Genomic DNA, 12,198 nt, shown 5'->3' with positions numbered 1-12,198 from the left:
TCACAGGGAGCTCTAAGCCTTCACTTGGCCAAGTCACAGACCTAACTAGGGCTGAAAACAAGAGTTTTAAGAGCAACTCATTAAGCAGCAGGAACCAGCTATGAAGAACAAAGCAGTCACTCTACCCAGTATTAATTCCAGTCCAGCCATTAATACATTTGTCAGTACATGAGACAGCTATTACCTCCACATACAAACATTGCATGTGCCAGGCAGGGAAGGAAGCCACAGACTTTGGCTGCACCAAGAGTTGTTTGTTTACTACAGCATTAAGGTTTGAGAAGGATGTTCTCAGTACTATTTGAATAACGAGAAAGCCTTGGAATAAGGTGGAGCAGGAGCTCTGCTCACCACCAGCAGCCTCTGCACCCCTTCACAGGATGAGTGAACAGAACGGGTAGCTACTAAAAGGTAACTACTGAGCCATGCAGGCTTAAAAATGGTCTCCCTCGGGCAAGCAGCCCAGAGGTAACAAAGGTATGGCACCAAATCGACAGCTGTACTCTTGCTGAGGTGTCAGAGATATGGATAATAAAGTCTCCAACTTGAGCACTACTCTTCTTTTTCTTCAGGGTGGATTTAATAAACAGAGGACAAGCTAAAGTGTCAGCATCTGCAAGTCAGCTTCCTTCTCCTAGTGTAGGAGTAGTGGGACTGCACTCTCTGCTGCTGCGGTGACTGGACCAAGAGTTCGTACTGGTGACAGAGACTCAGACTCACCCACACACCAGCAGAGTTGCCAGCACAGTAAGGAGGCGGCAAGAGTCATCTCCCCCTTGCCCAGGGCTGCTGGGGGCCAGCCTGACCTTGAGAACTCCCTTTTACTGTATCCAAATGCCTGAAGGGTTGAGACAGCCAAAAAGCCAAGGTTTCAGCAACAGCTTTTGGTGGAATGCCTGTTGAGGACCTTCTCATGTGCTCTGCAGTACAGCACACACAGAGAGGCTGTGACTTGTGGAAGAAGGAGGGTAAGACAAATATAGCCCACAAGGGAAGTAAGGGGCTGAGCAGACTATAACTAGGAGGAAAAGCTTCTCTTCTCCCACCAGAAAGTTTAAGAGAAAACCTACAGTACCTAAATTTTCCACCACCTAATTGTGAAAACACAGTCTTGTTGGGGACAATGCATGTCTCCTCAGACAACAGTGGAAGGACCGAGGCGCACCTGGTTTATCAAAGACACTAGGCAGCCTCTGTCAGCCCAAACACACTGGACATTAGTACATTATGGTTTGGTATTTCTGATTAGATCAAACATCCTTATAATTCTCCCATCTTTTTGGAAAAGACTCTTGCACTAAGGGAGTTCCTGCCTTTTGCGTTTAAGGCAAAGTCATTTGAGGAGATGAGATAAGTTTTCCAGGATACCAGTATTTCCAGTTTCAGGAGCTTGGTTTTGACTTTTCCACTTGTTTAGATGGAGATCCCAAAGTCTCACCTGAAGAGCACACTTTGTCCCCACCCCCTTTCTGAGGAGTCCCTTCATATAAACACCATTTTCTCTTACAGTCATTGGGTACTCAGGCTATTTGCAAACTATTAAAACTGTTAGGAGCAGGACTATTTGCAAACAAAGCAACAGAACAAGCTGGCTGGGAGTTGGATTTGCCAAGTGCAAGTCATAAGGGGGCTTTTAACAACCTCTTGTTAAAGGGTTACAGTCCCTATTGTGGAGGCCAATAGGTGCTTCTGCCAAGCACCCCATGAAGTAGCTGAAGATGCAACCTAATGAAATTTGGCTTTTACACCTACCAGAGACATAGAGCTATTCTAGGTGAATCAGCCACCCAGGGGCTGTCCCATTATTACTTTTATCTTTGATCCTAAATAGACAGAGGGTGGGTACATTTTAACAGCCAGAGCTGAATGGATGGATGCACCAGCTTCCTCCCCTAGGACACAGCCATGCCACCACTTCCCTATCAGGCATTCCAGATCAGAGACAGCAGAGACTAGTTTTGGGTCTTCTTAGACACAATTATTCTGACAGTTTCTGACTACATTGAAAAGGGTTGTTGGTTTCTTTCCCCACTCCCCATTTTTGGTAACACTAAAACAACACAGTCTTAGCCACAAAGGAAGGTCAGGGAATATCAAAGTGTTTGTGCAGTAGCACACAGAGCACAGCTAAGAGTGTGGACCAGAGGACGAGCTCCTTAAGGATTACTGACATTCTGGCAGCAAGCACCTTCCAGTAGGCTTTTCTGCACCTAGTGGTGAAGTATTTCCTTCCACCATTTTTACTTCAACTGTTACACTACAACAACAACAAACTGGGAAGAGAGCAGCGCTGCAAACAAGGGATTGAAATTGAAGTCTCCCAACTTTGGATCTCTAGAAGACACTATTGAATCAAACCAGCTTTTGCTCACCTGTTTCCACTGGAAATAGTCCCAGAAACTGCTTTCTAAAGATGACCAACACAACTGATGTCCAAAGGTACAAGATGTAGATTGTATTTTTACTGCCATCACAACAAATGAGGGAATCTAAAGTTGTAGTGCTACAAAGGAGAAAGAAAAGCTCATCTGCCTTCAGTACATGTCAAAATACAGGACTGTCCTCTTTGCGGAGTTATTTAACACTCCTCAAAATTATGGAAGCTTTAATCTTTATTTAAATTCACTGGCTGTGTTAAAGTGCTCACTAATCTTTTCTTCCTCCTCTTTTCAATGTTCCAATAGCATAAATTAATAAGCAACAAGTAAAATGGTCAAGTACAATATCAGTGCTTCCCCATATGAAAGATTTTTACTTAGCTTTAGGATATGCAATGTTTCCTTCCACTGAGTTTTTCCATTAACAGGACATGTGGGTTTCATTTGTATGGATTAAAAGAACCATAATAGTTTTCCCTCTTCAAAACCTTCAATGTCTCAGACTGAGAACTTGCAAGAAATGCTGACCTACCAATACCACCCTTTGTTTAACGCTCAGAATTTTCGTCTGGCAAATGACTCTGAGCTCTAATAAGAGAAGAAACAGGAGAGACAATAGCAATTTTTCACATCGCATCTGTGTAATCAAGGCCAAACAGTGAAACACAGCTGAATCGCAAGTTTTACTGATTCTAGCGAGCTCTAGCATGGGATTTTCAGCCCAAAAAATTTTGCCTGTTCTCCCTAGTTGGCTTGTTTAATTAATACATTGCCTCTGCCTTTATTGTACAACTATATTATACAAATAATAAGGGGTGTACTATACCAATAATAGTAGAGGTGTAAGTTTTTGAGAATAGAAGAAGTGGGATCAATGCAGTGAGAACTTACTTCCCCAAAGTAAGGGGAGAGGTAAAATAGGTAAGAAAGATAGCAACGTTAACTTTGGCAAAGAACCTATGGGCTCTGCCAGCACATGGAATAGGCCTTGCCACCATAAAGAGATTTACTAAAGGAGCTGCGAGCAAGGACCACCTCCTACAGAGGATTCCAGTCAAGAGCATTTTTACAGTCAAACAATCACATCAGGCCCTTCCTTGGCCACTGTCCCAGCAAGTTTTAGCCATGAGGAGTATTAAAAACTTGCACCATGATATTTTAATCCAGAATGAGAACCTGTTATTTTCTGGTTCTAAGGATGAAGCAAATCCAAAGAAACACAACCCTTAACCATTTTCCTTATACTCTGCTCCAACAAGGGAGACAAGCACTCTCTATCCTCCATGCTGACTGAAAGGTGCTGAGGTCCCTTCCCTCCCTAAACCTAAGGAATCATTGAGAAGACACTCGACTCACTTTCAGGCCACACCATATGGTACTTTTTCACTCTTCTCGGGCTATTTAATTCATGAAACCCAAACCAACATCCCACCACTGCCTTGCTCTACCTCTCTTTTCTCCCATAGTCTCACAGAAACAGATTTCAGAGAAGCTTTCCTGATTTTATTGCTCTTTGCTACAGCTCACATGTGGCTGAGAAGTGAAACAAAATTAAATGCTTTCTCTGCCCCTACGCATGGGGACAGAGGAACACCCACGTAAGAATGGTGATGTAAGAATCAGCAGTTACAAATATACCTCAGCCAAACCCGAGGTATAATTGAACATTAAGTTTAAAAAAAAAAAAAATTACACACAAGGCCTAGTCTGTGCCATTTTCCCCTCAGACACAGCTAGAGGAGCACGAGCCCTCCGCATTTTACCAGCCAGCTAATCTGAAGGTGAAAGCGTCTGCAACTCAACACCAAACAACCTTCAAGCCTTAGGATCCTGTGGTCATCCAGTCCCTAAAATTTCTAGTGAGAAACAGATACAGCATCTGTGTGCTCTGATAACACTATCCCATCAACTTAACTTCAAAATTACCAATGAGACAGGACAATTTAACAGTTTCAGTCAAAAGGTCTTAGTGCAGTGTTAGGTTTATTCAGGGTTTTCTTTCTTAAACAGGGAAACAAAAGAATCATAACAAATACACACAATGTGGCTATTTAGCCTTTAGGACCAAGAAGAGATCACAAAACTCAGGGAACAACCTTGCATTGCAAAATTATTCCTGGGTAATTACACAGGCCAGGAAACCAACTCTTCAATACACAAGCAGACAAAAGTTCACCTCAAACTTGTTACCTAAAAAGTATACTTTTAAGAAAAAAAAAAAAAGAAAAAATAGAGACACCAGTAAAGGAGGATCCAATGCCCATTCAGTTCATCAGAAGACTGATCATTTACTTTGGGTCAATCTACTCAGAGCTTGCTCTAGTACAGTGTGTACTCAAACAAGAACTCCTGCTGATGCTGTGTTAGGGCATATATTACCCCAAAAAAATTTGTTTCTCCACATCACACACTTCCCCCTCCCTTCCACTCCACACAGCACAGAAAGCAGTATCCTTTGTATAGGTCACTGTACATCTATAAGTTAAAACCAGAACAATGTATAACTGAGCACTTAACAGTGAGGAAGGGGCACATAGTATTTTTTCCCCCTCCATCTATTATGTTAGAGAAATGAACTGCACAAAAGAGTAATTCACAGGGGTGACCGAAAAGCCCAAGTATTGTTGCGGTACCTGGCTAACAGCCAGTGTGATGCACGTTGTGTGTTACAGAAATGTTGCGTTTGACCTACAGACTGAAAAACAGTGTCAACTGCTGCCTAACTAACAGCTCCCCCTCCCTCCTCCCCCCCCCCCCCCCCTTTTTCTCCTCCTCCTCCTCCCACGCCCCCCCCCCCCCTTCTTCCTCCTGGTCAAGCAAGAAATGGAGTTCCCATGTGCCAAGACCTTGTATCTTATTTTGTCAAGAAAATGAAGGGGGGAAGGAGCGAGTAAAAAGGATTCTGTAAATAAATACAAGTAATATTGAACTTAAGAAAAAAATCCTCTCCGCCCTCCCCCCCACCCCACCCCCACCCCAAACCACCCCCCCCCCCCCCGAGACCTTAACAGTCAAGAACAAACATATATATATTTAATAATAAAAAAGGCATCCAACATATTAGCACACAGTCTGAGGTCGATCCACAAGAAACCTTTTTCCACACAATAACTCTCAGGATTATTCGATAAGGAGACACCGTGGCTTTCCACACCATTCTTTTTGTTTTAAGGCAAGTGGTGCGGAGGATTCAATTAAGTTTGGGCTGGGCAAAGGGACAACTCCAAACGCTAGAATCTCCAGACCGAAGGAGGGTTTTCGCTAGCTTCAACCTCCACTTACAAAGGAACAATGCAAAAAAAAAAAAAATTGCTTAGATTTCAAACTAAGGAGGTCAACAGCCTGTCTTCTATACACGGAGATACATCAGTACTAACGTGCTTCCAGCACCTGCCTTTCAGCACAGCCCCAATTCCTTTGTTTGCTCAAAATTTGCTTCCATACCACTTTAAATTAGCTTACAAAGAACCGCAGCAGAATAGCTGGAATGTGAAACATTTTTTTGGAGGGGGGAGGCGAGCAGCTTCTTAGGAAGAGAGAAAATTAAAATACAGACCCAAGTCGCTTCTAAATACCTTCGAAAAAATTATATTTACAACTTGATGTCTTCTAGTTTCACCCCTACCACAGAGCCCACAGACACACGAGTCCAGGAGGGGATAAAAAAAAAAAAAAAAGAAAGAAAAAAAAACCACCCAACTGCCATCTCCTGCCTCCTCTAGCCCTGCCAGCTTCCCTGTTCCTCCCTGCCTGCAAAGCGCCCTCTGGAAAGCATCGAGACTTCTTTTATCAACCGTGTGTGTTGGGGGGGAAGGGGGGGGTCCTTGTTCTTGCTCAGGGTGTTTGGGACTGGAATTAAGGGGAATTATTTTTGGAAACCCCCTGATGAGCGGAGCCCGGAGAGGGGGTAACCCCCCCCTCCCTGGGCTCCACTTATCAAGGGGGGGGTCTAAAGCAATGGGGGGGGGGGGGAGAAGGGGGAGTCGCCCCCCCTAAAAAATAATAAAGACTTACCGGGGTCGAAATCGGGGACCACCGCCTGGTACTGCGGCCCGACCCTCATACCGCCGCCAGCTGAGGGAGGCAGAGGGAGAAGCGTTACCCGCGTGGGCCCGCCCGGCCCCTACCCCCCCCCCCCCCTCCGGTTACCACACACCGCCACCCCCCCGCTTCTCACCGTGCTCCTCATCGCTGGAGGACCCCGAGCTACCCTCCTCCCAGGAGTTGCCGCTGCTGTTGCCGTTGGGGGCGGCGGATAAACTTTTGCTACCGCCGTTGTTGTTATTATTCGCGCCGGCGGCGTTGTGGTTCCTGCCCCGCCGTTTCCCCGAGACCTCCGGGCCCTTCTCGATCATGGCTGGCATTTAGGGGAGGAAGGGGAGGGGGGGGGTGTGGAGAAGAAGGGAAGGGAGGGGGAATTAGAGTTTAAAAACTGCGGGGGGGGGCTGGGGGAGGCGCCGAGGGAGGCGGGAGCCGGGGCGGGCCGGGCCGGTGCGCGACAGCGGCGCTGCTACATCCCCCACCACGATCGCCCTGAACTTTGAAGCTCATCCCAGCCCTGCGCTGGGACTCCGTTCAACCTGCGCTGCTGCCTGCAGCCGGCCCCGCCTCCCCCCTCTCCTGCCCCTTTGCATTGGCTAAACCTACATTTTGGGAGGCCAGCCCGCCTGCCCATTGGACGGCGCCTCCTGTCCATCGTTGCTGCCTGGTGCTTCCGTTTGCTCTGTTAGGTGGAGGCGTATCGCCGGGCCGTACGTGTGAGGGCTCCGCGATCTCTCCGCCCAGCGATACCTCTCCTCCGAGGGCTGCGCCGGAGCGGAGCGGGGCGCGGGGAGAGGCGGGTTCGCACGCCCCCGCCGGAGCGGCACTCCCCGGCCCGGCCCGGCTCCTCGGAGGGGGCGGCAGCGGGGTCCGCCGCCCCGCTGTGAACTCAGCCTCGGGAGGAGGGTGGCGAGGGACTACTTTCCCTCTCTTCCCCCCCCCCGCGGCGGAAGGTTACCGCGTGGTTTGAATGGGTTGCTATACAAAGCCCCCGTTGCCAGGGGGCCGGGGCTGGGGGGCGGTTGGCGCTGGGGTTCCTGGAGCGGACCAGTGACGGCCCGGCCGCGGGGGGGGGCTGTGCTCGGCGGGGCGGGGCGGGGCAAGAGCCGTCCGAGGGGTCGGGGGACCCGGCGATCCAGAGTGCCCTGGGGAGAGAGCGGGGCGGGGGGGGAGCGGCCCGGCCAGCGGGGAGCGGCGCTGAGGGTACGGGACAGCGTCGGGGGCCGGGGAGGTTCCCCCTTCCCGGGAGCGGCGCCCGGAGGGGATGGGAGCAGCCGGCCGGGGAGCGGGCACCAACCACGGGGACGGGCTCCCTGGGCCGCGGCCAAAGCAGGATGCGGCCCCGTCCGGAGGGTGCTGCCGGCGGCCCCCCGGGCAGAGCCGCCCGCCGGGGGGTCTGGCACAGTCGCGCGAGCCGCCGCAGCCCTTGCCCGGGCGATGGTCGCCCCGAGGTCCCGTCGCGTAACTCCTGAGCCCGCTCGTTCCCCTCGAGGGGCTCCTCTGCCCAGTCAAGGTCGGCTCTTGGGGCCCGGAGTGAGCCGCAGACCCCACGCCCCAAATTTCCACAGCTCGCTCCTCGCCGGCGAGGCGCCTGGCTCCCCCGGGAGACCGCGGCGGGGGCGGGGGTTCGGGCCGTGGAGGAGCCCCTGGAGCCTGCGGAGGCCTGGCCGGGCGCAGCAGCCCTCCCCGCATGGCCGCCGCCGGAGGATCGAGCTCTCGGAGCCGCGGACAGCACCGGCCCCGCGCGTTTGTGCCTCCCCCCAGCCCGGGGGCGCGCAGCCTGCCCCGCCGCCAGCCCCCGGCAGCGCTCCGCGACACCGGGAAGGAGCCTGGGCCGGGGGCGAGGGGAGGAAACAAAAGGGGAAGTGCGACCACTTTTCCTTTCCTTGTGGCACGAGGCTCCCGTAGCTTCAGGGCAGGAATTGCTGGGGGGGCCGGGGGCTGCAGCCCCGTCCTGACAAAAATGGGCAACGAAAAGTAATAACACAAAGTGTTCGCTTTTATTTGCGACTTGGACTGTACAGCAGGGTGAGGGAAAACAATACCGAATCATGGAAAGCAGCTTGTGGGGTGTGTCTTCTATTTTCATTCAAATTAACTTCTGTAGCAAGTTTTTTTTTTTATTGGCCTGTGCAATTAAAAGTGCAATTTGACTAGCAGCGGTTATCTTATATCAGACAAACTGTCCCCAGCCACTCCCCTCCTCCCTCTGCCATTTTAATCCAAGAGAATTTGCACAGGGGGAGGGGGAAAGAGCTGCTGAGGGAGAGCTACGGTCTCTAGCACTGGGCTCACTGTTCCCTTTCTATGTTGTGCTTCAGAATATCAAAATTATTTCGCATCTAGGTAGTAGTTTGGAAAGGGTCCTGGATTTTCATGCACTATTTGCTCCATTAAAATTAGGAAAATAAATACCTTTTTGAAATGCGTGGTAGTTTCTTTCAGCATACTGACCTCTCTGCAATATTTACTTTCCCCTCTATACCCAGTGTATGTGTTGTGTGCATACACCGACAGATGCATCATCACTTTCCTACATGTACACATGCATGTACCTGCGAATATTTATTCACCACAGTTATTTATTTACAGCACAAAACCCAAGTTTATTTACACTACATAAAAATAACTTTCTAGCTCACAAGACTAAATTTTATGGTGGCAACTCTTTAAAAATATCAGTTCTAAATCAGGGGAATAATAAGCAATGCTCTTAAACCCCAGCACTGACAGCCACCAATATTTCCCAGTGCAAAGTGTATTAGTTCTTTACCACAGAATAGGTTTTCATGATAGACAGGAAAGCAAACATGGCAGAGTGTTCATTATCCTCCGCTGTGCTCCAGTATTTCTACTCCAGAAATGCAAAGGCAGGAAGGGAACACCTGATTTTTCATTTAAAAATGAGCTGAAGAGAAAATCAAAAGGTTTTCCATCTGCTTTGCAGGTCCCAGCCCTGAGAAAATAAAAAAAAGCTCACCCAAGAATTAGGCTGAAGCACACCTGAGGGTTCAACTTGAACCTGAGACCACAGATGTGCTTACACCAAGACACGTGTGTTCAGCTTTGCAAATTGGGGCCTAATTTTGGTCTTCCTTCACTTCCTCTCCCTGCCTCCCTTCTCCTCCCTTCAGAGCTGTTACCCACTTAGGCCCCAGGATTAAAATCTAAGTCAATCATCTAAACTGTTTATAACACAATTTTATTCCTTTAAACTGTTGAAAGGACATTTACCACCGGCACTTCCCAACTGTTCGTCTGCCCTAAAGCTCGCAGCCTTGCCTCTCCGGGAGCGGGGTTCTGCAGCACCATCTCGGGGGAGCAGCGCAGCCCCTGCGGCCACACCTCAGCTTGCCAGCGCCCAGACAGGTGCCACCCGTGCCGAAGTCACCCCCTGGCACAGCAGGACACGCTGGGCCACTCCTGCCCACTCACTAGGCTGCTCCTTATCCCAGCAGAAGATGAGGAGACGCCCAGGAAGAGGAGCGGATGCGTGCCTGCCTTCTCCCTTGGGTGCCAAGGGGTGCGTGTGTGCGCACTGTGCGCGTCTGGCTGTCCCCAGAGCAGGAAGTCCTGGGGTTGTCACCGTCACAGCCAGTTTGCACCTGTCACAGCTGTTGTCTCCGGCCAACAACACCCTCTTCAACCCCCAGCAGGGCGGCTTTTCTTTTTCAAACCTCTCTGCAGAAACTCATGAGCCCTGAACTATAACGTCTCTGATGCTGATGGAGCTTTTTCTCTCTAACCATTGAGAAAATTTTTCATATCTGTTTTTGCTTCCTTAACAGTGGCATTGGGTTTCTTTCTCCTTAGGCTAAAAGCCTGAAGTTTTGAGAGTGCCCCAATACAGTGCTACAGATTTTGGTGGTGTTCTTGAACGAAACTTTGAAAAATTCTTTTCTGGCCATAAAGAAAGCTCTTCACAGAGTGTAGGCGAGTGTGTACACAGAGACTGTACACAAAATTCAGAATTGTATTTTATTTTTCAGCAGCAAAAGTGAGGTTTTTGCAACCTCTGACTACTGCAAATGCCAAAAGAACAACAAATTCTACTCCTCTGGCTCATGCCACTTGCTCTGGAGAAATCCAATGTTAAAACTTCATTATTTTTAAGTTCTGCAAGGTGGAACGGATGAGGAGGAAACCCCATGAGCCCTAAGAGAGACTCTGGTGGGTACGGGGTCTTGTTTACCTGGATCAATACTTCATTTAGACACATTAGGTAGTGATCCTACACCTGACTGTGCACACCCATATGTCCTGCCGAGGCTCATCAAGCCATGTGTAGGATCAGGAGTTTCATACACAGTCTGCAGCAGACTGAGTCACATAAAGCAAGGATAGCGTTTTTCCTAGCCCCTGAGCTTGACTGCAACTTCTGGACATTACTGTAATGTAATGGTTAACCTGTTCAGCTGTTTAGATCTCAGAGCAAAAGGGGGAGAAGAAAAAAGTCTTTTCCTCATAAAGGTGGTGTCACTGTTGTGTGTTTGCTGTAGCCTAACAGGTTGGACCAGGCAGGGCTGTCTTTTTAAATAATTTCTTGAAATTTGGTTATCTTTGTCAAGGGAAAACCACCTCTCCTTGCCAACTTTTAAATGAAAACTTTTTATTGTCATTAACCCTGTCAGTCCCACAAGTGAAATACAGATGAAGTAGAAATGCAGCCAGGATGCCCAACAACTGAGCAACCTTCATTCCACGGATGAAAAGCAAAGCATCTTCTGCTTCTTTCTTGGTCTCCTTCCCACCCAGGTGAGTGTTTTGTGCCTTTCACCAGGACAGCAATACTTACCGTACATCCCTGGGGCTTCCAGTTCTTGCCACAAAGGGTTACAAGAGCTAAAACCCTTCCCATTTGCCCGAGTTGTAAAAAGCAGCACTCACCTCCTGCTTATTGTATTTTCCTTGAAAACAGACACACTAAAAATGCTTACCCCAGTGAGAATGTGCCTGTGTGTTTACATGAGTGTATATATATATGTACGTATGTATATACACAGACATATATTTGGTTACTAGTAGTAGAAGGGACAATTAGTCATGCTCTAGACTGATTGTTTTTAATATGAAAGGCTATTAATCAGGAAAATGTTACCCTTTGAACAAGATGTTTATACAGTCAACACCATGGGTTGTTTTTTTTTCCCTGGTGCTAAGCTGCCTGCTAAAGCAGAGCGGAAATCAGGTTTATAATTTCTTACATTAGAACTTCGTGCCCCAAGTTCGACAACAATTTTGGCTGGAATTTGGAAGGAATGTACCGGAGTTGATGCCTGACTCTCTTTGGTTTCAAGGGGTATTCAAACCCCAAATCTCTGGAAGCATTTCAATGCCTAAAGATATAAACAGACATCATATACAAACTTCAAAAACACCTTCTTCTGCTGAAAAAATCCCAAAGGGCATCTAATTTCATTTTTAATGTAACTAAAAGACCTTCAAAATCTGTCCCTAAATCTCCTGCACTCCTTTGGAAATTTGTCCTTGGAGCTTTTCAGCCTGAAAGCTGCTTTTAGAGAAGGAATAATATGGCAAATTTTAATCCAAACTTTTATTTCCCACTGGAGAGAATGGCTCATATCCTGTAGTGAGTGGGAGGCCAGCGGAAAAAATACGGGGAGAACCGTGGTGGGGGTGCGAGGGTGCAGAGAGGCAGCTGGGGTTGGATCAGCAGGGGGGGAGGCAGGAGGAGGTGCTGGCAGCTGTGGGGTGAACACGGTGAGACCAGGGGAGCTGCAGCAGCAGGGGAAACCCGTCCTGGCCTGGAGTGGGGCTC

The 12,198-nt window shown here is 48.7% G+C and overlaps 1 protein-coding gene across 2 annotated transcripts in view; it reads right to left on the bottom strand.

Moving 5' to 3' along the window:
* The window catches only part of RCOR1 (REST corepressor 1), an 88,744-nt gene extending 81,640 nt beyond the window's left edge, over positions 1 to 7,104 (bottom strand). The window contains exons 1-3 of one of the 2 annotated variants that reach the window (XM_074825146.1): positions 7,026 to 7,104; positions 6,556 to 6,735; positions 6,393 to 6,452 (exon numbers count right to left, since the gene is read on the bottom strand). In XM_074825146.1, the coding sequence (XP_074681247.1) occupies positions 6,393 to 6,452; positions 6,556 to 6,735; positions 7,026 to 7,074 (289 nt within the window). In that variant the 5' untranslated portion in view covers positions 7,075 to 7,104. Of the gene's footprint in view, positions 1 to 6,392; positions 6,453 to 6,555; positions 6,856 to 7,025 lie in introns of those variants that run through there. The other variant, XM_074825147.1, reaches the window with a different exon arrangement.
* Positions 7,105 to 12,198: the final 5,094 nt, after the last annotated feature.

Source organism: Strix aluco, chromosome 4 (genome assembly GCF_031877795.1).
Source record: "Strix aluco isolate bStrAlu1 chromosome 4, bStrAlu1.hap1, whole genome shotgun sequence".
In the NCBI taxonomy this organism is placed as follows: domain Eukaryota; kingdom Metazoa; phylum Chordata; class Aves; order Strigiformes; family Strigidae; genus Strix; species Strix aluco.
The sequence above is the reverse complement of the archived record's forward strand: the minus strand, read 5'-3'. Positions and strand labels throughout refer to the sequence as shown.